Source organism: Mesoplodon densirostris, chromosome 3 (assembly GCF_025265405.1).
Source record: "Mesoplodon densirostris isolate mMesDen1 chromosome 3, mMesDen1 primary haplotype, whole genome shotgun sequence".
In the NCBI taxonomy this organism is placed as follows: Eukaryota; Metazoa; Chordata; class Mammalia; order Artiodactyla; family Ziphiidae; genus Mesoplodon; species Mesoplodon densirostris.
In genome coordinates this window covers 93745387-93770741 of record NC_082663.1, presented here as the reverse complement: position 1 = coordinate 93770741, position 25355 = coordinate 93745387, and the positions used below count along the sequence as shown (strand labels likewise).

Genomic DNA, 25355 nt, shown 5'->3' with positions numbered 1-25355 from the left:
AAATGAGTAGACTACTTAATGTTTTTGAATTTATTGAAAGGAAAAGAAATTTACACAGTAGGAGAGAAACTGTGAGGGTGTCATAAGTACACAGAACACCAAATAAACAAAACAAAAAAAAGATACTCTTACTCAATGGACAACAAGAAGTTGTAAAGGAAAGAATCATAGTATACCACCTGTCACTCATGACTATAATTTAATAGTCAAATAATGCAAATAGGGAACAATTTATCTAACTATAAAATGTAAATTGGACAAATAGAGGAACAGGATGAGTATGCTGTGTTAAGGGTGGAATATTTATAAAAGAGAAATCAGTCCCTGTCTTACATAATAGGAAATCAATAAATGAGGCATTAAACTAAGAAAAGCAAAACCTAGCAACACAAGCAGGTTATTTAGAGATAGAGAAGTGAGTTCCAAAAAAAAAAAAAATCCTCTGAAGGAGATGAAAATGTTTGCCTTAAGATAACAGGAAATGGGACAGAGCAAGCAAGTGTGAAAGATCACTGTTCATTGTCACAAGGCTTTAGAACTAATGATTATTTCAACTGCGTGTAACTATGATAAAAATAAAACATTTAAAAGAGCCAAGGCCATCATTTAGAAGATATTTATACTTATCTTCCTCTATAATCTGGATTGGCTTAATAATTATACCTTGATAATGATGATTAGTAAAGAACTTAAGAGGAGCTTAGAGAAAGCAAAAACGTTGGTAGCAGTATATCCTAGGAAAAGTCATGTTTAATATACTATCAGTGAGTAACAAGAAGACCAAGCAGTGGAAGTAAAAGGAAGGTGCTATCTCAGTGGAACACAAATACTGTATATTTATCCATGCTAGAAACTGAATGTTACTGAGGCTTGTGCGTATTGGTCAGCTCTGCTGCTGAAATTTGGTTTTGATCACCGTATAGAAGGATGGGGGTGTAAAAGACCATCCCCTCACCTATCTGTTTATAGCCAACGAATATGGGCACTTCTCACCTTGTTTATAGGTAAATAATAAGAAAACCTACATGGGGCTTAAGTGAACTATTGCTGAATAAGTTTCAGAGAAGCATGTGGGAGGCTCAGAGAAAATAAATTTTCAGGAAATTATTTGCTTCTTTAGTCAACTGCAGGAAGACCTGTCTCTGTGCAACAGGAGCAAAAGAAAAGCTGAATAAAGATCCACATTGAACAATAAACAACAGAATCTTTGCTAGGAAAAATTGGCTCAGTATTTGGGGACAGATTTGAGACACATCAATGGAAAGTTTCTAATGTGCAGCCAGATTCAGACTCACATTCCAGATCATGAGAAAAGAAGAGACTGCAAAGACTGAAACATCAGCATAGTGCTGTTTTCTAAATATAATTCCTAAAAACACAAGCATTTATTGATATTTTTAAATGTTTATGATATACAAAATAGTATGTACACTTTGATCCCATTTTTTTTAAAGATATACACAAACATAGTGTATCAGAAATAATATGAAAAGGGAGATAACCATTCTTAATACCTCCTCGTTTTTCTGGTTTGGCCAGTTTTGGAATTTTTTTTATACTAACTATGTACAGTTTTTATAATGAGAGAAAACTTTGTATACAAAACAAATTTGTCATGTCCTGTCATGGCCAGCACATATTTTCCACTCATGGAAAATTTGATCAAATAATGAACAGTTCTGTTTTGAGCCAAAAACAGTGCAGGGAAGACAACTTTTTCTAATGTTAAAAGTACAATTTTTTGAAGTGTAGAGTCCTTTTTAAGACTATTTTCATCCATGCTTGTCTTTAAATATCTTTGGATTCAGTACATCTAAATATGAAATATGTAGAAACGTGTATTTCCTAAATAGGCAGTTTAAGTACAGCGTAATAGTCATATTGCTAAAAGTAGTTTAACCTGGCTGTCCTAAGTCAATATAAACCAAATATTTGTAATATAAAGAATAAGTGTCCTTTTTGCAATGTTGACTCTTAAGGACTTTAAAAAAAAAACCAAAAATCCAGTTTCTCTTTGCTTCTTTTTCAGTGTCATTGGCATTACTGTATGTGGCATTCTGGTTATTATGACCCCTTTTGGCTTTCCAGTGTAGTTTATCTGTGTTTTGGTGTTTTTTGTTTGTTTTTTTAATACAGCAGGTTCTTATTAATCATCAATTTATACACATCAGTGTATACATGTCAATCCCAATCGCCCAATTCATCACACCACCACCACCACCCACTGCCGCTTTCCCCCCTTGGTGTTCATACGTTTGTTCTCTACATCTCTGTCTCTATTTCTCCCCTGCAAACCAGTTCATCTGTACCATTTTTCTAGGTTCCACATATATGCATTAATATACGATATTTGTTTTATTCTTTCTGACTGCACTCTGTATGACAGTCTCTAGATCCACCCACGTCTCTACAAATGACCCAATTTCGTTCCTTTTTATGGCTGAGTAATACTCCATTGTATATATGTACCACCTCTTCTTTATCCATTCGTCTGTAGATGGGCATTTAGGTTGCTTCCATGACCTGGCTATTGTAAATAGTGCTGCAGTGAACATTGGGGTGCTTGTGTCTTTTTGAATTATGGTTTTCTCTGGGTATATGCCCAGTAGTGGGATTGCTGGGTCATATGGTAATTCTCTTTTTAGTTTTTTAAGGAACCTCCATATTGTTCTCCATAGTGGCTGTATCAATTTACATTCCCACCAACAGTGCAAGAGGGTTCCCTTTTCTCCACACCCTCTCCAGCACTTGTTGTTCGTAGATTTTCTGATGATGCCCATTCTAACCAGTGTGAGATGATACCTTATTGTAGTTTTGATTTGCATTTCTCTAATAATTAATGATGTTGAGCAGCTTTTCATGTACTTCTTGGCCATTTGTATGTCTTCTTTGGAGAAATGTCTGTTTAGGTCTTCTGCCCATTTTGGGATTGGGTTGTTTGTTTTTTTTAATATTGAGCTGCATGAGCTGTTTATATATTTTGGAGATTAATCCTTTGTCCGTTGATTCGTTTGCAAATATTTTCTCCCATTCTGAGGGTTGTCTTTTTGTCTTGTTTATGGTTTCCTTTGCTGTGCAAAAGGTTTTAAGTTTCACTAGGGCCCATTTGTTTATTTTTGTTTTTATTTCTATTACTCTAGGAGGTGGATCAAAAAAGATCTTGCTGTGATTTATGTCAAAGAGTGTTCTTCCTTTGTTTTCCTCTAAGAGTTTTATAGTGTCCGGTCTTACATTTAGGTCTCTAATCCATTTTGAGTTTATTTTTGTGTATGGTGTTAGGGAGTGTTTTAATTTTATTCTTTTACATGTAGTTGTCTGGTTTTCCCAGCACACTTGTTGAAGAGACTGTCTTTTCTCCATTGTATATCCTTGCCTCCTTTGTCATAGATTAATTGACCGTAGGTGCATGGGTTTATCTCTGGGCTTTCTATCTTGTTCCATTGATCTGTATTTCTATTTTTGTGCCAGTACCATATTGTCTTGATTACTGTAGCTTTGTAGTATAGTCTGAAGTCAGGGAGTCTGATTCCTCCAGCTCCATTTTTTTCCCTCAAGACTGCTTTGGCTATTTGGGGTCTTTTGTGTCTTCATAAAAATTCTAAGATTTTTTTGTTCTAGTTTTGTAAAAAATGCCATCAGTAATTTGATAGGGATTACAATGAATCTGTAGATTGCTTTGGGTAGTATAGTCATTCTCACAATATTGATTCTTCTAATCCAAGGACATGGTATATCTTTCCATCTGTTGGTATCATCTTTAATTCCTTTCATCAGTGTCTTATAGTTCTCTGCATACAGGCCTTTTGTCTCCCTAGGTAGGTTTATTCCTAGGTATTTTCTTCTTTTTGTTGCAATGGTAAGTGGGAGTGTTTCCTTCATTTCTCTTTCAGATTTTTCATCATTAGTGTATAGGAATGCAAGAAGTTTCTGTGCATTAGTTTTGTATCCTGCAACTTTACCAAATTCATTGATTAGCTCTAGTAGTTTTCTGGCAGCATCTTTAATATTCTCTATGTATAGTATCATGTCATCTGGAAACAGTGACAGCTTTAATTCTTCTTTTCCAATTTGTATTCCTTTTATTTTTCTTCACTGATTGCCGTGGCTAGGACTTGCAAAACTATGTTGAATAATAGTGGTGAGAGTGGACATCCTGTCTTCTTCCTGATCTTAGAGGAAATGCTTTCAATTTTTCACCATTGAGAATGATGTTGGCTGTGGGTTTGTCTTATACGGCCTTTATTATGTTCAGGTAGGTTCCCTCTATGCCCACTTTCTGGAGAGTTTTTATCATAAATGGGTGTTCAATCTTGTCAGAAGCTTTTTCTGCATCTATTGAGATGATCATATGGTTTTTATTCTTCAGTTTGTTAACATGGTGTATCACATTGATTGATTTGCATATATTGAAGAATCCTTGCATCCCTGGGATAAATCCCACTTGATCATGGTGTATGATCCTTTTAATGTGTTGTTGGATTCTGTTTGCTAGTATTTTGTTGAGGATTTTTGCATCTATATTCATCAGTGATATTGGTCTGTAATTTTCTTTTTTTTGTAGTATCTTTGTCTGGGTTTGGTATTAGGGTGATGGTGGCCTCACAGAATGAGTTTCGGAGTGTTCCTTCCTCTGCAATCTTTTGGAAGAGTTTGAGAAGGATAGGTGTTAGCTTTTCTCTAAATGTTTGATAGAATTCACCTGTAAAGCCATCTGGTCTTGGACTTTTGTTTGTTGGAAGATTTTTAGTCACAGTTTCAATTTCATTACTTGTGATTGGTCTGTTCATATTTTCTACTTCTTCCTGGTTCAGTCTTGGAATGTTGTACCTTTCTAAGAATTTGTCCATTTCTTCCAGGTTGTCCATTTTATTGGCATAGAGTTGCCTGCAGTAGTCTCTTAGGATGCTTTGTATTTCTGTGGTGTCTGTTGTAAATTCTCCTTTTTCATTTCAAATTTTATTGATTTGAGTCCTCTCCCTCTTTTTCTTGAAGAGTCTGGCTAATGGTTTATCAATTTTGTTTATCTTCTCACAGAACCAGCTTTTAGTTTTATTGATCTTTGCTATTGTTTTCCTTGTTTCTATTTCATTTATTTCTGCTCTGATCTTTATGATTTCTTTCCTTCTACTAACTTTGGGTTTTGTTTGTTCTTCTTTCTCTAGTTCCTTTAGGCGTAAGGTTCGATTGTATATTTCAGATTTTTCTTGTTTCTTGAGGTAGGCTTGTATAGCTATAAACTTCCCTCTTCGAACTGCTTTTGCTGCATCCCATAGGTTTTGGATCATCGTGTTTTCATTGTCATTTGTCTCTAGGTATTTTTTGATTTCCTCTTTAATTTCTTCAGTGATCTCTTGGTTATTTAGTAACGTATTGTTTAGCCTCCATGTGTTTGTGTTTCCTACATTATATTCCCTGTAATTGATTTCTAATCTCATAACGTTGTGGTCAGAAAAGATGCTTGATATGATTTTAATTTTCTTAAATTTACTGGGCTTGATTTGTGACCCAAGATGTGATCTATCCTGGAGAATGTTCCATGCGCACCTGGGAAGAAAGTGTAATCTGTTGTTTTTGGATGGAATGTCCTATAAATATCAATTAAATCTATCTGGTCTGTTGTGTCAGTTAAAGCTCGTGTTTCCTTATGAATTTTCTGTTTGGTTGATCTGTCCGTCGGTGTAGATGAGGTGTTAAAAGTCCCCCACTATTATTGTGTTACTGTCGATTTCCTCTTTTATAGCTGTTAGCAGTTGCCTTATGTTTTGAGGTGCTCCTATGTTGGGTGCATATGTATTTATAATTGTTATATCTTCTTCTTGGATTGATCCCTTGATCATTATGTAGTATCCTTCCTTGTCTCTTGTAACATTCTTTATTTTAAAGTCTATTTTATCTGATATGAGTATTGCTACTCCAGCTTTCTTTTGATTTCCATTTGCGTGAAATATCTTTTTCCATCCCCTCACTTTCAATCTGTATGTGTCCTAGGTCTGAAGTGAGTCTCTTGTAGACAGTATATATATGGGTCTTGTTTTTGTATCCATTCAGCGAGCCTGTCTTCTGGTTGGAGCATTTAATCCATTCATGTTTAAGGTAATTATTGATATGTATGTTCCTATGACCATTTTCTTAATTGTTTTGGATTTGTTTTTGTAGGTCCTTTTCCTCTCTTGTGTTTCCCACTTAGAGAAGTTCCTTTAGCATTTGTTGTAGAGCTGATTTGGTGGTGCTGAATTCTTAGCTTTTCCTTGCCCGTAAAGCTTTTGATTTCTCCATCGTATCTGAATGAGATCCTTGCTGGGTAGAGTAACCTTGGTTTTAGGTTCTTCCCTTTCATCACTTTAAGTATATCATGCTACTCCCTTCTGGCTTGTAGAGTTTCTCCTGAGAAATCAGCTGTTAACCTTATGGGAGTTCCCTTGTATGTTATTTGTCGTTTTTCTCGTTGCTTTCAGTAATTTTTCTTTGTCTTTAATTTTTGCCAGTTTGATTACTATGTGTCTCGGTGTGTTTCTCCTTGGGTTTATCCTGCCTGGGACTCTCTGCGCTTCCTGGACTTGGGTGGCTATTTCCTTTCCCATGTTAGGGAAGTTTTTGACTATAATCTCTTCAAATATTTTTCAGGTCCTTTCTCTCTCTCTTCTTCTGGGACCCCTATAATGTGAATGATGTTGTGTTCAATGTTGTCCCAGAGGTCTCTTAGGCTGTCTTCATTTCTTTTCATTCTTTTTTCTTTATTCTGTTCCGCAGCAGTGAATTCCACCATTCTGTCTTCCGGATCACTTATCTGTTTTTCTGCCTTAGTTATTCTGCTATTGATTCCTTCTAGTGTATTTTTCATTTCAGTTATTGTATTGTTCATCTCTGTTTGTTTGTTCTTTAATTCTTCTAGATCTTTGTTAAACACTTCTGGCGTCTTCTCGATTTTTGCCTCCATTCTTTTCCTGAGGTCCTGGATCATCTTCACTATCATCATTCTGAATTCTTTTTCTGGAAGATTGCCTATCTCCACTTCCTTTAGTTGTTTTTCTGGGGTTTTATCTTGTTCTTTCATCTGGTACATAGCCCTCTGCCTTTTCATCTTGTCTGTCTTTCTGTGGATGTGGTTTTTGTTCCACAGGCTGCAGAACTGTAGTTCTTCTTGCTTCTGCTGTCTGCCCTCTGGTGGATGAGGCTATCTAAGAGGCTTGTGCAACTGTGTTTTTTTTTTTCCTTGATCGAACTAAACTACACTCTATTTTTTAAATTGTTTTTAAAGAGGCAGCTTTTGTTTTTATTGAGCAGCACTGTGTTTATTTTTTTTAATTTATTTATTTATTCATTTTTGGCTGCATTGGGTCTTTGTTGCTGCACGCGGGCTTTCTCTAGCAGCGGCGAGCAGGGGCTACTCTTTGTTGTGGTGCATCAGCTTCTCATTGCAGTGGCTTCTCTTGTTGTGGAGCACAGGGTCTAGGTGCACGGGCTTCAGTAGTTGTGGCTCGCAAGCTCTAGAGAGCAGGCTCAGTAGTTATGGCATGTGGGCTTAGTTCCGTGGCATGTAGGATCTTCCCGGACCAGGACTCGAACCCCTGTCCCCTGTGTTGACAGGCGGATTCTTAACCACTGTGCCACCAGAGAAGCCCTGTATTTTCTTTTTTGATACTTTATGCTTTGAGTTTTTGCTGCTTTCAAGCTTATTTAGTTATAGTTAGTTTTTATTCCCCCCATCTTTCTTATATTCTGATTATTGCTATTTGGCTGCATCAGCAGGGTTTTTTTCTATTTCTAAATCAATATTCACATTTTTCTATTTGATTGACTCCTTTATGTATATGAAATAGCCCTCCTTATTCCATTTAATGCTCTTCACCTTGAATTTTATTTTGTTTGCTATTAGTATTACTGCACTGGCCTTCTTTCTGTCATCATTTGCTTGGTGTAACATATTCCCTGTCTGTATATTTCCAAATTTTACCAAGTTTCTGGCCTCTGAAAATTCATTTAAAAGTTGTCATTTGTCGGGCTTCCCTGGTGGTTCAGTGGTTGAGAGTCCACCTGCCGATGCAGGGGACATGGGTTCGTGCCCCGGTCCGGGAAGATCCCACATGCCACGGAGCAGCTGGACCCGTGAGCCATGGTCGCTGAGCTTGTGCATCCGGAGCCTGTGCTCCGCAATGGGAGAGGCCACAACAGTGAGAGGCCCGCGTACCACAAAAAAAAAAAAAAAAAAAAGAAAAAGAAAAAAAAATTGTCATTTGTTAATAGCAGTTCTCATTTTCCAGCACTATTATAAGGTTATTGCAAGTTGGGCGCTTGTTTGTGTTTTTTGTATTTGTTCAAAATTTTATTTAGATCATTGGATTTGGGGCTGACTGTCTACCACTGTGACCTAATCTAATTCTTGTTTCTTTTTGTTATAATAATGGTCATATCATTCGTAGTCTAAAATGTTTACATTTATTCAGTGAATGAAAACTAAAAGAAGGTGCTATGTCTTATTCAAGAAAGAAAATTCTAATTTTGCTGTTTGATGTTTCTTTATTCCATTATTATCATTCTTCTAATATAGATCAGAGAGAGAAGCTTGAAAATAGAGAAAACTGGGAATCAGATACTCATAAATTAGGTCACATACAGTGTAGACAAGAAGAGAAAAGATGTCTGCTAAATAATTTCTCTACCATGAAGCATCTTGTAACACTGTCTTTGCCCTACCTGGTTTAGGGTCTAGATGTGGAACATAATTCAAATGATGTAATTATTACACATGATTCAAATCTCAGAAGTTCCAAAAGGATATGTGAGGCAACCAGTGCTGCCACTTTCTTATGTATCATTTCAAACAAGTTGTTTACTGGCAAACACGTACATTTGGGGGCAGGGGGAGTGGCTCAGAAGGGTGCGAACTGTGAGGAAAATTATGGCACGGTTTAAAAATCTCTAGAAAATAGCCAGTGAGAAATATTTATTAAAATCCCATGCAGAGTACTCTTACAACCCATTAATAAGGAGACAACCCCACTTACACATGAGCAAAAGATTTGAATATACATTTCACCAGAAAAATACATAGGAATGGCTAATAAACACATGAAAATATGCTCAACATCATTAGTCACTAGGGAAATGCAAGTTAAAACCACAGTGAGATACCACTTCACACTCATTAGGGTGGCTGTAATCATAAAGAAAACAGTAAGCATTGGCAGAGTTATGGATAAATAGAAGCCGTCATACATTGCTGATGGGAATCTAAAATGGTTTGGTCACTTGAAAACTGTGGCAGTCACCTAAAGTATCAAATGTGCAATTATCATATGACACAGCAATTCCACTTCTAGGTATCTATCTAAGAGAAATGGAAACATGTCCACACAGAGACTTTCACTTGAATGTTCATGGCAGTATTATTCACAATAGCCTAAAAGTAGAAAAATGCAAATGTGTATCAATTGGTGAATTAATAAACAAAATGTGGTATACCCTTACAATGGAATACTGTTTGGCAATAAAAAGGAGCAAATTGATGACACATGCTCTAACAGAGATGAACCTCAAAAGCATTATACTAAATAAAAGTAGCTAGACACATAAGTCCACATATTCCGCTTATAATTAATGTACAGAAAAGACAAATTCATAAAGACAAAGTAGATTTATAGTTACCTGAGGCTGTGGGTGGGAATTGGGATTAACTATAAAGCGTTCTTTTAGAGCACAAGGGATCTTTTTAGAGTGATGAAAATGTTCTAAAACTGGAGTATTGTGATGCTTGGTAAATTTATTAAAAATCATTGAGCTGTACACTTAAAGTGGGCCAATTTTGAGATATGTAAATACCTCAACAAAATTGTTTTGTTTGTTTTTTTAATTTTTTTAGTCCTAGGATAGAAAACTGGGCAAGGTGTCCAGCAACTATGGGAATAAGGAAACTAGATAGGATTATTCTTTCAAAGGAATCAGAAACAATCTCTTTGTTCTCAGTGTTAGCAGTAGTTTTAGATAGTGATCAAAGAACACAGACAGGCCTGTAGCCTAGGATCAATGAAAGAATAAAGGGAAGTAAATAAGTAAAGAAAATAAAGATAATAAGTGTTAAATATTACTTTGTGCTCTAGAGTCAGACTGCTTGGGTTGTGATCCCAGCTCTGGCTCTGCCGTTTACCAGGTATGTGACCTAAAGCCAGATACTTATCATCTGTGCCTCCTCAGTTTCTTCATCTGTAAAATGGGGATAATAATAGTATGTGCTTCGTAGAGTTGATGTAAGGATTAACTAAATCAATAGATGCCAAGTGATTAGTGCATAACAAACATTAGATTTTTTTTAACTTCATTATTTTCATCATTATCACCATCATCAGTTGGGCCTGGCAGTCCTGCAGGCCTACTATGTTTCTCTGGATCCCCCATTCTCTCTCTACTGGAAATGACTATTTCTGATATCTACTAATCTTCGTCCTTCTAATAATTTCATCTCCTCTTTCACAGAGAAAACAGTAGCTATCGTCAGAGCTCTCTCTCCTTCCTACCAGGAAGCATTCTGCCTTCCTTCCTAAGCTTTGGATTTTCAGCTCCTGCCTTCTCAGGAACTTTGTACTCTTACCTCGTTTCTCTCACATATTTATCTTCTTTCCTTTCTGTAGCATCTTTTCATTGGAATTTAAACATGCTCAAGTCTTATCTTTAAAAATAGAAAATGAACCTTCCTCAGGTCCACCTCTCCCTGCAACTGTTCTTCATCTGTTCCCTTCCCGTCCTCATTGTCTTTTCCTAATCTTCACTCCAAAGGTGTTTCTAGACTCCAAGTCTGTATTTCCTCCCCACCATTCACACACACCAGTCTAGTCTCTACTCTCATAGTTTCACTGAAATTGATCATTGATGACTTACATATGGCTAACTAAATTGACATTTTCAGTCTTCATCTTGATTATTTTCCACATTACTGAACACTGTTGCTTGAAATATTACACTCTTGGCATCTTTTTTGGTTCATACACATTCCTTAAGACATATTTCTCTTTTCTATTTATTTTCTCTCCCTCCCTGAGACCATCTTATTTATGCTTAGGGCCTCACTCACCAGCTGTATGCTTTTGGCTCTCAAATTCATTTTTCTAGCCCCGAGCTCCAGACTCCTAAATCTGTGTACCTACTCTGCATCTCTACTTAGTTGTCTTAAAGGCACTTTAAATCCAACATATCCAAAGCATAATTCATGATCTTCTCCTCCTAAGTCCTCCTTATGAGCCCCACATCCTCCAAAATACCCTCATTCTCCTTTAGTATTACCTGTCTCTGTGAATGGTACCATCATTACTCAGTCGTGTGAGCTAAGGAACACAGGAGTAATTCTTGACACCAGACCTCTTCCTCCACTCGCCATATCCAATCTATCATGCAGTCTTGCAGATTTACCTCTGTCTCCACTGCTTTTATCTCCATCACCGCTTCCCTAGGTGTAAAGTACCCTTATCTAATACTTTAATACAGAGTCTCCAAACTGGTCTCTTCTCTTTCCTACCTACTTAGACCATTTTAAATTTGAATTAAAAAAAATCAAAATACACGCACCTTTTCCCATTAGTATTACTGGTATTAGTTATGTGAGGGCAAGGGTGCCATCTGAGAATCACACTAAATTCAGTAAAATCAGTAAGTTTTTTGTTTTTGTTTTTGTTTTTACCATCTTTCTGTTCTACTCTTCACACTATAGTTCTTTGATGTTCTAGAGCAAGCCATGTTTCCTCCCAGCCCAGGTTCTTTGCATATGGTCTTCTGTTTACCTAAAACCTTCACCTTCTATCCCCATCCCATTTCCTAGAACTCCTGTTTGTATTTAGATCTCAGTTCAGATAACGCTTCCTAAGGGAGCTCTTCCCCCCAAGTCCCCACAACATATGGCGTCCCTCTGGTGTATATCCTTATAGCGCCCTGTACCCTTCTTCAGAGTACTTGTCAAAGTTTTAACTCTATTGTCATTTCTCTCATTATTTGATAGTATCCCTGACTAGCCTGAAGCTTGAAGAGTGCGTTGAGCAGTGTCTGGTTTTGCCAATGCTGTACTCCCCAGCACCTAGTGAAAGTAACCAACATGGCAGATACTCAGTACTCTTATATTGACGTCTTCAATTATGTTAGTGTCAAATCTTGGTGGATTTAGTGGTTTTTGATTCATTTTGTCTCTAGATTGATTTTGTATTCTCTACTTTTGTTGATTTTGTTGAATTTCGTAGTGTAATTTTCCCATGGTGATATTTTTTCTTCTGTTTCTGAATTATTGAGACTACCTCTCTTTTGCCTATATATAACTTATACTAGTTTATTGATGGAAATACTGGTAAATTATTAAGTCACATCTTAAATGGTCTAGGAAAGCTTTATGTTTAAAGAGATTCTAGTGGAAGCCATTGTACAATACAGTTTTCCACTATTACGTCAAATTTTTTAAAGTGTAATTTTTATTTTTGCATTATCATTTTCCTAGGGCAGGCACATTTGTGATTGTTTCTATAAAAGATAATGGAAAAGTTATTTTATTTCTTTGATTCTGCAGTGATATTTTTTTCAAAGTCACTGCTTTGTACTGGATATAATCTCTCTTGAAATGACTGCTTTTACTGGATATAATCTGTCATTTTCATTTTACATAGCAGATGGTGGCTACATTAGAAAAGGTTTTTGTTTTTTTTCAGATCAGAATCTTACAAATTTATCTGTTGGTTTCATATGACTTTTATTAGCAGAAGATGTATATATATATATATTCTGTGTATAAACATAGTTATACAGAAGGTGTTTTTAAGCTTAGGTTAATAGTTTAACTGTTATATTTGCAGCTCTAGTAAACACCAGAGCCATGTGACCTTGCGGAAAAGACAGTTATTTGTTCTCGTTGGGTTATATTCCTGATAGTGATGTGAGCACAGCTGGTGGAGGATGGTGTTTCTGTGAGTCTCAGAAAATCCTTTGTCTTGTGTGGCTCTAATGCTCGAGGGACACACTTCACTTTCCTTTTACCGAAATAGTCGACAGTCAACCCTGCTGGAGCTGATGAAGTATAAAGTGCAGTTCCATGCTTTTGTAAACCTGTATAATTGAGGCATTCAAAGCTTTAAAGCAAGAACGTCGGAAAGCTCTGGGCTAAGAAAGCATACACCATTTTTGTATGTAATGATGTTAACTCCATATTAACAGAGGTCATCTCAGAGCAAGCATGAAGCCGGCTCACATGAAGCTGAGCGACAGAATGAAAGTCAAGGAGTGGCAGAAATCAACATGGCAACTTCGGGTAGTGGTCAGGTAAATATTTTATTAATTTTTTTCCGATTAACTATTTAAATATTTTAAAAGGAATACAGAGTGAGATGATTCTCAGAAAGATCTGTAAATCTTATCTACTTTCTTAGTCTTGAATGGATATCTCCAGAAGAATTCAGGACCAAAATGCTATGTCATTTTTCTTTATTATATCTAACAATAATGCTTTCAAAATTTCTAAGTATATTTTATAGCTCTAAATTGTGTGTCTCTGTTTTAGCCTAAAATGATTAGCGTGAGAAGAATTTTTTTGAAAAATAAATACTAAGCTGCATTTTGGTCATATGTGATTTGACCTAGTTATTATTGCTTGTATTTGAATAGGTTTGCTCTTTCTCTGTGGCATTCTTTGCAAAGACATTTTTACGTTTTTAAAAAATGGTCATAAGGACTTAGTTATAGTTCTTGTTTTATGTTGCACTTCAAGGTTACATAAATCTAGAAATTTAAATCCTATCACTGAAAAAGATGATTCTAATGCTCATACAAAGTAGAAACATAGCTTAATGATGTTTACTGTTGTCATCTTTAGCAAAATTATGGACATCAATTTTGGTTTTTTTAATGTAGAACTATGATCTTGTTATGTTGCCATCAGTCTTCTATTAGAGTTTTATTGGAATACATCCTACTATGACAGTATTTTTCTTTGGAGTTTTCTGTATTCTCCACATTTTTTCAATGAATATTTTATGTTGTATATGAATCATATTTTTAAATACAATTTCACTAAGTTAATTTTAAGGAAATTTTCTTACTGTTGATATAAAATATTCCCTTAGCGTCTGTAGGTTACTTTTAATGATACTATTTATTTTAAAAGAGCCTGCTTCTATTAGTTCATTAAAATTTAAAGCTTAAAATGTCTCATACTTGAGTACTTAAATTTATTTTACTGAGTTAAAACAAAAAGATACTTCATTTTAATATTACTGGTGAACACTGTAGTGGATAAAACTCTATAGATGGTAAATTAGGGAAATTATACTTAAATAGCACATTTGGGTTATTTCTTTGTGTATTGTTTAGGGAATTCTTTGGGAACATTACGTGTTCCTACACATACGTAGAAAGAAGAAAAGTTCTGTCTTTTTGATAGAAAAAAAATTGTTTGCTTAGGATTAGACCCACTATTAGTGCTTTGGGTCGTATTCCAATTATTATATACTTTTAACACCTCACCTATCCAATAAGCTGGATATTCATTAAAAAAAATTGAAACCCTATCACACTTCTTACATCAAAATTAATTCTAAGTAGATTAGATTTGATGTCTAAAATGAAAACTATTAAAAATACTAAAAGATAAGAAGAAAATGAGGGTAGAATTTTCATAATCATGAAGTGGGTAGGAACCCATAAGAGAAAGGAACAGTAGGTTTCATATAAAAATGTAAAACTTCAGTATGCGGGCCTCCCTGGTGGCGCAGTGGTTAAGAGTCCGCCTGCCGATGCAGGGGACACAGGTTCATGCCCCGGTCTGGGAGGATCCCATATGCCGCGGAGCGGCTGGGCCCGTGAGCCATGGCCGCTGGGCCTGCGCATCCGGAGCCTGTGCTCCGCAACGGGAGAGGCCACAACAGTGAGAGGCCCGCATACCGCAAAAAGAAAAAAAAAAAAAAAAAAAAAAACTTCAGTATGCCATAAAATGATAGCAAAGTTACAAGATCACATTAATGATGCTGCAGCTACTCCCAGGTCCGAATGTAGATGAGTGATATATATCTGTGGGACTGTAATTCAGTTATGCCAAGATTCCTTTAACCTGTCTTAATAGGATCTACCCATATGACAACCACTTGGGGTTTGCTCATTTGCGTTGTTTTATTATTTGCTCCAGAGACAAAGACCATTGACACTAATTAAAAATGAAAATAATCTTTTTGACTCTCAGGATCACAGTAGCATGATCTACCAAAGCTCCTATCCTGGTGCCCTTATCTCTACCACTTTGTGGAAATTCATTCTACCTCACCTGGTTTCCTGCCCACATCCACTCTGCCGGAATGATCTTTACATGAGTAAATCACCCTCTTTGTAAAATCCTTTGTTGGCATCCCTTGGTTCTTAGAATAAGATAACCCTTTATTATGACCTGTATAATCTGGCTCCTTCCCAACGTGTTAGCTTTATGTCACACTTTGCTCTCAGCACTTCTGCTGCGCTGACCTTTCAGGACCTCACCTTTCCTGGGCTTTCTCCTCTGCAGCCTGTGCACCGTCTGCTCCTGTTCCATGTAGTGCTCTTCTCATCCCACTTCACTCAGTTAACATCAATTTGTGTATGTCTGAGCTTAAGCATGACTTTCTCAAGAGGCTTGAACTGTTCACATCCCATTATTAAAGGCTGTCCTAGCTTGTTCTTCTCCTTTGCAGACCACATTTGCAGCTTTATGTTTATTTCTGTGATTATTTCTGTTCTCCCCAGTAGACTATAAGCTCCAGAAGGGCAAAGATCCTTTCCAGTTTCATCCATTTTTATATCCCCACAATCCCTGATAAATAGTAGATAACTACAATAAATACATGTAGGTTGGAAGGAATGACTAACACCCCTTCTAGAAATAAGGTTTCTTGACCTGTGATTAATCTCCCTTGGAAGTTAAATGAAAAGAGAAAGCTAAAAGTAAATTATACAGATCAGATCCCTATTTGCTTAGTATATAACTATGTGTGTAATTCATTTATGAATTGATCCTCAGCTTTTCTGTTTAATGTTTAGAACCAGATCTCTAGTGATATAACCAATAAGTAGTAATGAACTTCAACAAAGAGTGGGAAAGAGAGAAAATGGTAGGAAGACCTTTTCTGCTGCTAGTAATGTGTTTTTAAACCTTTTATTATGGAAAATTTCAAATATATACAGAGGCAGACAGAATAATATAGTAATCTACATGTACCCTATCTACTTGCTCTCCCATTTTATTTTTGGAAAAGATCCCAGACATCATTTCTTGCATAAATTGTTCACTGTGTATTTCCAAAAGATAAGAACACACTTTGGGGGGACTTCCCTGGTGGTGCAGTGGTTAAGACTCCATGCTCCCAGTGCGAGGGGCTTGGGTTCAATCCCTGGTCAGGGAACTAGATCCCACATGCATGCCACAACTAAGAAGCCCGTGTGCTACAACGAAGACCCGGCACAACCAAATACATTTTTTAAAAAAAGGAATACTTTTTTTAAATTGAAGTATGGTTGATTTACAATATTGTTAGTTCCAGGTGTACAGCAAAGTGATTCAGTTATACATATATTTTTTTCCAATTCTTTTCCCTTATAGGTTATTACAAGATATTGAATATAGTTCCCTGTGCTATACAGTAAATTCTTGTTGTTTATCTAATTTATATATATGGAGGTGTGTATCTGTTAATCCCATACACCTGTTTCATCCTTCCCTCCCTTTCCCCTTTGGTAACCATAAGTTTGTTTTCTATGTCTAAGATTACTTTTTTTAAAATTGAAGTATAGCTGATTTACATTATTATGTTAGTTTCAACTGTACAGCAGAGTGTTTCAGTAATTTTTTTTCAGATTATTTGTATCTGTTAATCGCATACCATTAATCTGTCCTTTTCTCCTTCCCCTGTGATAACCATAAGTTTTTTTCTGTGTCTATGAGTCTGTTTCTGTTTTGTATATAGATTCATTTGTATTCTTTTTTAGATTCCCCCATATAAGTGATATCATATAATATTTGTCTTTCTCTGTCTGACTTGCCTCATTTAGTATGATATTCTCTAGGTCCATCCATGTTGCTGCAGGTGGCAGGATTTCATTCTTTTTCGTGGCTGAATAAAATTCCATGGTATCTTCTTAAACTAATCATCTGTTGATGGGCACTTGGGTCGTTTCCATGTCTTGGCTGTTGTAAATAGTGCTGCTATGAACATTGAGGTGCATGTATCTTTTTGAATTAGAGTTTTCCTCTTCTAGATTTATGCCCAGGAGTGAGATTGCTGGATCATATGGTAGCTCTATTTTTAGCTTTTTAAGGAACCTCCATACTGTTTTTCACAGTGGCCGTACCAATTAACATTCCCACTAACAGTGTAGGAGGGCTCCCTTTTCTCCACATTCTTTCCAGACTTTTTTTTTTTTTTTTTTTTGCGGTATGCGGGCCTCTCACTGTTGTGGCCTCCCCCGTCGCGGAGCACAGGCTCCGGACGCGCAGGCTCCGGACGCGCAGGCTCAGCGGCCATGGCTCACGGGCCCAGCCGCTCCGCGGCATATGGGATCCTCCCAGACCGGGGCACGAACCCGCATCCCCTGCATCGGCAGGCGGACTCTCAACCACTTGCGCCACCAGGGAGGCCCTTTCCAGACTTTTTAATGATGGCCATTCTGACCGGTGTGAGGTGATACCTCATTGTGGTTTTGATTTGCATTTCTCTAATAATTAGCAATGTTGAGCATCTTTTCATGTGCTTGTGGTCATCTGTATGTCTTCTTTGGAGGAATATCTGTTTAGGTCTTCTGTCCATCTTTTGATTGGGTTGTGTTTTTTTGATATTAAGTTATATGAGCTGTTTGTACATTTTGGATATTAACCCTTTGTCAGTCGCATCATTTGTGCATATATTTTCTCCCAGTCCATAGATTGTCTTTGTTTTGTTGATGGTTTTTTTGTTTTTTGGTTTTTCTTTGCTGTGTGAAAGCTTTTAAGTTTGATTAGGTCCCATTTGATTATTTTTGCTTTTATTTCTTTTGCCTTGGGAGACTGATCCAAGAAAATATTGCTATAATTTATGTCTGAGAATGTTTGCCTATGTCTTTTTCTAGGAGTTTTATGGTGTCATGTCTTATATTTAGGTCTTTAAATCAATTTGAGTTTATGGTGTGATGGAGTGTTCTAACTTCTTTGATTTACCTGTAGCTGTCCAGCTTTCTGAACACCACTTGATGAAGAGACTGTCTTTTCTCCATTGTGTATTCTTACCTCCTTTGTCGAAGATTAATTGACCGTAGGTGTGTGGGTTTATTTCTGGGCTCTTTATTTTGTCCCATTGGTCTGTATGTCTGTTTTTGTGCAAGCACCATACTGTTTTGATTACTGTAGCTTTGTAGTATTGTCTGAAGTCCCAAAGCAATCTACAAGATTTAATGCAATTCCTATCAAAATGCCCATGACATTTTTCACAGAACTAGAACAAATAATACTAAAATTTATATGGAACCACAAAAGACCCAGAATTGCTAAAGCAATCCTGGGAAAAAAGGACAAAGAACAGTTTTTTTGTTGTTGTTGTTTTTTAAAGAAGATGTTGGGGGTAGGAGTTTATTAATTAATTTATTTATTTTTGCTGTGTTGGGTCTTCATTTCTGTGCAAGGGCTCTCCCCAGTTGTGGCAAGCGGGGGCCACTCTTCATTGTGGTGCGCAGGCCTCTCACCATCGCGGCCTCTCTTGTTGCGGAGCACAGGCTCCAGACGCGCAGGCTCAGGAGCTGTGGCTCTTGGGCCTAGCTGTTCCGTGGCATGTGGGATCCTCCCAGACCAGGGCTTGAACCCGTGTCCCCTGCATCAGCAGGCAGACTCTCAACCACTGCGCCACCAGGGAAGCCCAAAGAACAGTTTTTTAAAATACATAACTATAGTGCCATTATTACACTGCCAAAGAAACTAACAGTAATTCCTTAGTAGCATCAGATATCTAGTCAGTATTCAAATTTGCAATTGTTTCATGAATGTCATAATTTTTCAGTTTATTTGACTTGGGCCAGATAAGGTTCGTGCACAGAGATTGGTTAATATGTCTTTGAAGCCTCTTTTAATCTATAGGTTTCCTCTTTGTCTCTCAGTTTTTTGGTATATGTTTGTTGACTAACCAAAGTTATTTGTTTTCTAGTGTTTTCCATAGTCTGGATTTTGCTGATAACATCTCCATGGTGAAGTTTGACATGATCCTCTGTCTTCTGTATTTCCTATAAATTGGTATTTAGATCTAGAGATGTATCAGATTTGGTTTCAAGGCCCCCCCCCTCCTTTTTTTTGGACAAGACTTTTTCATAGATGGCATTGTGGTCTTCCATCAGGAAGTACAAAATGTCTGGTTGTCTCTATTTTGTGGTATTAACAGCCACTGATACTTAATGCCTAGCTCCATTAATTCCTTAGGGGTTACAAAATTAGCTGTAGTATTTCTATAAAGAGAAACTTCTCCTTATCTACTGTTTGAATACTTCCAGATACAGTTTGTATGAAAAAAAGGCAAGGCAAGGGGAGTGGTTGCTTCTTCCCCCTCTTATGTCTAGTTTCATAGTGAGTTGGAGACTGTTGCTACCTTTATGGTGAACCCTTCTGAGTCACTTTGTAAAGTGAGCAAGCAGAGGATAGAAGAGGGGTTCCAACCCAGCAAGTGTAATTGAAATTGACTGTATCCCAGTTGTGCTAATTTAACTGCCAGGCATAGTCCTTCTAGGGTCCCTCAGCAAACATTTGAGTGCCTGTAATGGCAATGGATATGTAAGGGTGAATAAAGGGGAATCAGACGATAGATGCTTGATTCTAATATGTAGTTAAAAGGAATTGTATTTACTTGGAGGGGTCCCCTCTAGACAATTCATCTTATCCCCACCTCTCTGCTCCTTAGCCCATTTTTCACTCTGCTGTTAACTTTCTCCCTCAGCCCTTTTACCTGAAAGATAATATAAAACTCATCACTGTTCAGGATCTGTTTACTAAGGATCTGCATTATGCCAAGACTGTTCTCAACCCTCGGGTGTGGTGGTGGGCTAGGTAGATGCTACCTTGTCCTCAAGAAACTTATCATCTAGAAGTAAGACAGATGAACATTTTCCACAAAGTGTGTTAAGTACTTTGAAAGGGCAAGTACGTAGCGCTACAGCACTTAACCTAGTGTCAGGGTGATTTTCATCCTAGAGGAAGTTACAAATTAATTTATTCTGACACCTTAAGAATGATTGGGTAAATTAAGTACAGTAATCTAGGTGAAAGATGATGGTGGCCTGGGGGTTAGGGAAGAATTGATAGATGTGAGAGAGTCATTTAGTCAGCAAATATCTGAGTATCTGAGAGGATTTAGAAACGATAATCCATAAGGGTTAGTGTCGGATGCGAGGGCTGAGGAGGAAGGAGAAGTCAGGAATGACTTCCAGGTTTTTGTCATAGGCAGCTACAAGGATGGTGATGCATTTCAGTGCTAACACTAGATGAGGAACAAGTTTATGAGGGAAAATCTAGTTTCAAAAATGTTAAGTTTCAAGATGTTCAGTCTGATACAATGAAGCAGAAATGTCAACTAGGCTATTAGATAGTGGGTTTGGAATCAAAGGGAAGGGTGAAAAATGTGATAATTTAAGGTATGGGAGATTTTTATATCCCCTGTGATTATAGAACGAGAAGATGAAGACCTGGGCTAAAAAAATCCCAAAGCAAGGGAATAACATTGTTGTTCCAAAAGAGGAAATAGTTAACAATATCCACCATTGACTGTAAGGACTTGAAAATTTTCCTTTAGGTTTCACCAGATAAAGAACTTCAGTGCTGATCTTGGCAAGAGCCGTTTCATTGGCTTTCTTCTCTACCATGTGATATTGGAGTGAGTTGAGGTTTAAATTGGAAGGTTAAAAAGTAGAAGAGAGCAATTTTAGCTAACTCAAAAAGACTGAGTATGAACTGCCCAAGAGAGAAAAGGCCATTAACTGACACAGAGTAGAGATTTGAGAGAAAATTGAGAGATTATTTTTCTTTTTATAAAATAGAAGAGATAAGCGTATTTGAATGGTAATGGGAAGGAGCCAGTAGAGAAAAAGATTGAAGGTCCAAAAGAGCAAAGAGAAATGGGGAGGGAAAGGATCCAGAGCACACATGAAGGGACGGGCCTTAGGTAGCAGAAGGGGTGCCTCTGAAGCAGTTGCAGGAGAAGATGGAGATGGGTGTGGAGGCAGGTAATTTTGTCAGTTTGGCAGCAGCAAGTTTGAGGAAGTTTTGTCTGATGGCTTCTGTTTCTCTCTCAATTAGAAGGTAAAATTATTTGTGGTAAAGGAGACATATCCAAAATAGCCACTGTGAGCAAAGAAGGGAGAGCTGACTAGGGAAACACAAGGATTACAGATGAAGGACTAAGGGCCCAGGTGTATTGGTGACCATAAATGTTGTATGGGCAGCACCCTGTAGAATTGTGTGATATTCTCACATGCTCAAATTTCTCAAATACTGCTCAGCAGTCCATGTTAAGGTGTAGAGAAAACAGACAGTTGGATTCATCTACAATTGCAATGTTTCCAGGCAGGTGGGATGGAATAGCCATGGGGCAAAGATATTGAAAACTGACGAGAATTACGGAAGTGATGGACCACGAAAAAATTCAAGGTGGAGTATGTAGAGACGTTCATGCGCTGGACATTCCAGTCATTTTAAAGACACTTTCTTGGGGAAGGTTAAAGGAGATTGCCAGAAGAATAGGTTTTCGGAGTTACCACAAGATAACTAAATGCATTGTTCAGAGATGGTACATTTTAGGGTGATGGAAATGGTCTCGGATACAGCCATAGATGTCAGTGACTAAAATGGAGTAGAGGAGAATAACATCACTGAAGATACCAGAGAACTGAGAGACCACGGTTTTGAATGGGGCACAAGTTACCCAGAATGGTGGCAGTAATTGAAGTAGAAGGAGGTCAGTGACCCTTGTGCCAGAGTTGTTTAACGATTGAAGACAGTGATTGGGTGGTTAGTAGGTGATAGCACTGGGGAAAGGGAAAAGTGATTATAACACAAGGAGATTTGGGGCTATTACCGGAAGGTGGAGAAATAATAGTTTCAAAGTGGTGTTGAAGAGTGAGGAAAACATAGGCTTTTGCTACCTCCTGACACCAGAGTACATGGGATATTGGAGAGAGGGCTGCAGGGGGAGGTGGTGTCCAATAAGAGCTAGGTTTCAGTTAATGAAATGAAAGGAGCATTATGTGAAAAGTTGAGGAGGTGTGGGTATTTATGGAGCATGGAACCTGAATTTCACAAGGAAGTTTGGATAGGAAAGAAAATAGTAGGAAACAGTGTCTCACACACGTTTTAAGGCTGACAGTTGGAAGTGATATGTTTTTGGACTTATTATGTTTTTGGACAGTGAGCAAGGCTGATTTAGTGGATGTAAAATATGGCTGATTTAATAGGTCTTGAGTTTGAGAGAGAGTTAATGACGCTCATTTCTTCAGAATTTAGTCATGAGTCAGGTGGGAAATACTTCTTAGGAAGGTACCATTTCTTGCAGGTTACCATTTCTCTAGTTCCTCTGATAGATGTTGGTGCAGGCCTAGCCATAATAAAAGGGACCAGGAAAGATTCTCAGGGCTCGAGTTCTAGGCCTATAGGTAGTGTGGGTATGGGAATGTTCTCTTGGAATCTCCTTATAAGAAATGCATCTGGATTTCTAGCTAGAGAGTTTGGGAGAACAGAGCGGTGAGTGTCCCAAAATCAAGGATCTGTATAGGAAGGTACGGAGACTGAAGCTTAAAGATGATTTGGTATCTACACTGAAATGAATGTCCGGAACATGTTTTAGTGTGGACATGGTTTTCCCTTGTTTCATAGTTTAACCTCTTATTTCTCTTTTGTTTCAAACCATGTGTTAATTATCTATTGCTGCTTGACAGTTTTAGCAAAATCAGCAAACATTTATTGTTGTTTCTGTAGGTCAGGAATCCTGGTGCAGCTTAGCTGAGTGCCTCCGGTTCAGGGTCTCTCACAGGCTGCAGTCACGGTGTTAGCTGGGGCCGCAGTCATTTCAAGACTTGACTCAGGGAAGATGTGCTTCTAAGCTCACTCATATGGCTGTTGGCAGGCCTCATGTCCTCAGGCTGTTGGCCAGTGATATCATGTCCTTGCCACCAGGGTCTCTACAAAGGGCGTTTCAAAACGTAGTATCTGGCCTCCTTCAGAGAGCAGGAGAGGGTGCCCAGGATGGAAGCCACAGTCTTTGTAACCTTATCTTGGAAGTGACTTCTCATCAAGTCTGCAGCAGTCTGTTCACTAGAAGCCATTCACTAAATCTAGCCCACAGTCAAAGGCAGGGCAATTACATAAGGGTGTGAATACCAGGAAACAAGGATCGTTAGGGGTTGTGTTAGATCCTCACTACCAGAAACAGTAGAAATATTTAGATATCCTCAAAGACAGTATGTTTGGAACTTCCCTGGTGGTGCAGTGGTTAAGAATCCACCTGCCAATGCAGGGGACAGAAGTTTGAGCCCTGGTCCGCGAAGATCCCACATGCCGCGGAGCAACTAAGCCCACGCACCACAACTATTGAGCCTGCGCTCTAGAGCCCGCGAGCCACAACAAAGACAAGCCACTGCAATGAGAAGCCTGTGCACCACAACGAAGAATAGCCCCCGCTTGCCACCACTAGAGAAAGCCTGCGCACAGCAACAAAGACCCAACACGGCCAAAAATAAATAAATTGATTAATTTTTTTTTTTAAAGGCAGTATGTTTGCTTCAGGATAAGGAGTCATTCCCCTTCTACTGTAGAGCAAGAGAGGCCCCTTGCCTAAGTCTCCTTAAAAAGCCCCCTGACTATTCTCTTTACCTTGAGTCTTGGTCCCTCAGCTCCATCTTCTTTATTGCAATCAGAATAAGCTCTTTATCTCCAAATCAATCAGTGAATCAGCTTCTGTCTGTCTCTCCCTCTCCCCCTCTCCCCCTCTCCCCCTCTCCCCCTCTCCCCCTCTCCCCCTCTCCCCCTCTCCCCCTCTCCCCCCTCCCCCTCTCCCCCCTCCCCCCCCCCTCTCTCTCTCTCTCTCTCTCTCTCTCTCTCTCTCTCTCTCTCTCTCTCACACACACACACACACACACACACGTTCTTTCTGACCTTTGCTTATGCTTCTGCCTCGTCTGGGCTGCCCTGTGGCTAACTCTCCTTTTTATTATCTAAACTCTTCCTCGTAGTTCAAAATCGGATAGCACTTTACTCTGTACTCCCAAGACAGAATATGCCATTCCCGTGTGTGCATGTGGCCTCTGTCAAAGCACTTTCTACTGTATATTTACATGTTGAGCAACCTGTCTAGAGTCTGTGTGCGGTGAGGATGGGAATATCTTATTCACTTATATCGCTAGTGACTAGCACTGTACTGAGAAAGTAGCAAGAGCTCAGTAAATGTTTGTTGTTTGGTTGCATGTGAATTGAAATACCATTATAGAAGCACCCAGTAGCTAGTGGCAGTGGAAGGAGTTGCAGGATGTCTTTCTCTGCTGCCTGTTCTCCCTACCCTGAGGGGTACTAACCTGCTGCTCCAAATTGAGAAGTATCCCTAGAGGACTAACCAGCATAAAGCATCCAGACCCACAGAAGGAGTAGAGACTAGAAAGGGTGGCCACTCTGAGACTCTGTTCTAGTGTTCTTAATCTAACCCTAGATTTCCCTACGTGGGTGTGAATAAGTGGGTCTTCATGCTTTTATATGGGGAGACATAAAAAAGACCTCTCAAGTTGCAACTTCTTAAAATCATCTTTATTGAGGAAAGACTAACATACTCATTTTAAATATACAGTTAAATGAATTTCACATTTACAGTTTTTTTCTACAGTTACATTTACAAATGTAATTTTCTCTTAAAACTTTTTTTTTTAATAATAGCCATTCTGACAGTTGTGAAGTGATATCTGGTTTTGATTTGTATTTCTGTAATAACTGGTGACGTTGGGCATCTTTTCATGTGCCTGTATGTCTTCTTTGGAGAAATGTCTATTCAGGTCTTCAGGTCATTTTTTGATTGGGTTGTTTGTTTTTTTGATACCGAGTCGTATGAGCTGTTTATATACTTTGGATATTAATCCCTTGTCGGTCACATCATTTGCAAATGTTTTCTCCCATTCTGTAGGTTGTCTTTTGTTTTGTCTGTGGTTTCCATTGCCATGCAAAAGCTTTTAAGTTTAGTTGGGTTCCGTTTGTTTATTTTTGCTTTTATTTCCTTTGCCTTAGGAGACAGATCCAAAAAAATATTACTACAATTTATGTCAGAGAGTGTTCTGCCTATATTCTTTTCTAGCATGCTTTCCATATTTATCCCTTTACACAGACTCTTCCATCA

At 38.0% G+C, this 25355-nt stretch overlaps 1 protein-coding gene across 12 annotated transcripts in view; it reads left to right on the top strand.

The window, feature by feature from the left end:
- Positions 1-25355, top strand: part of APC (APC regulator of WNT signaling pathway) — a 139287-nt gene that overhangs the window by 87366 nt on the left and 26566 nt on the right. For all 12 annotated transcript variants that reach the window (XM_060093256.1, XM_060093254.1, XM_060093251.1 and 9 more), the window contains one exon: positions 13180-13284. In XM_060093256.1, coding sequence (XP_059949239.1) covers positions 13180-13284 — 105 coding nt within the window. The remainder of the gene's footprint in view (positions 1-13179; positions 13285-25355) is intronic.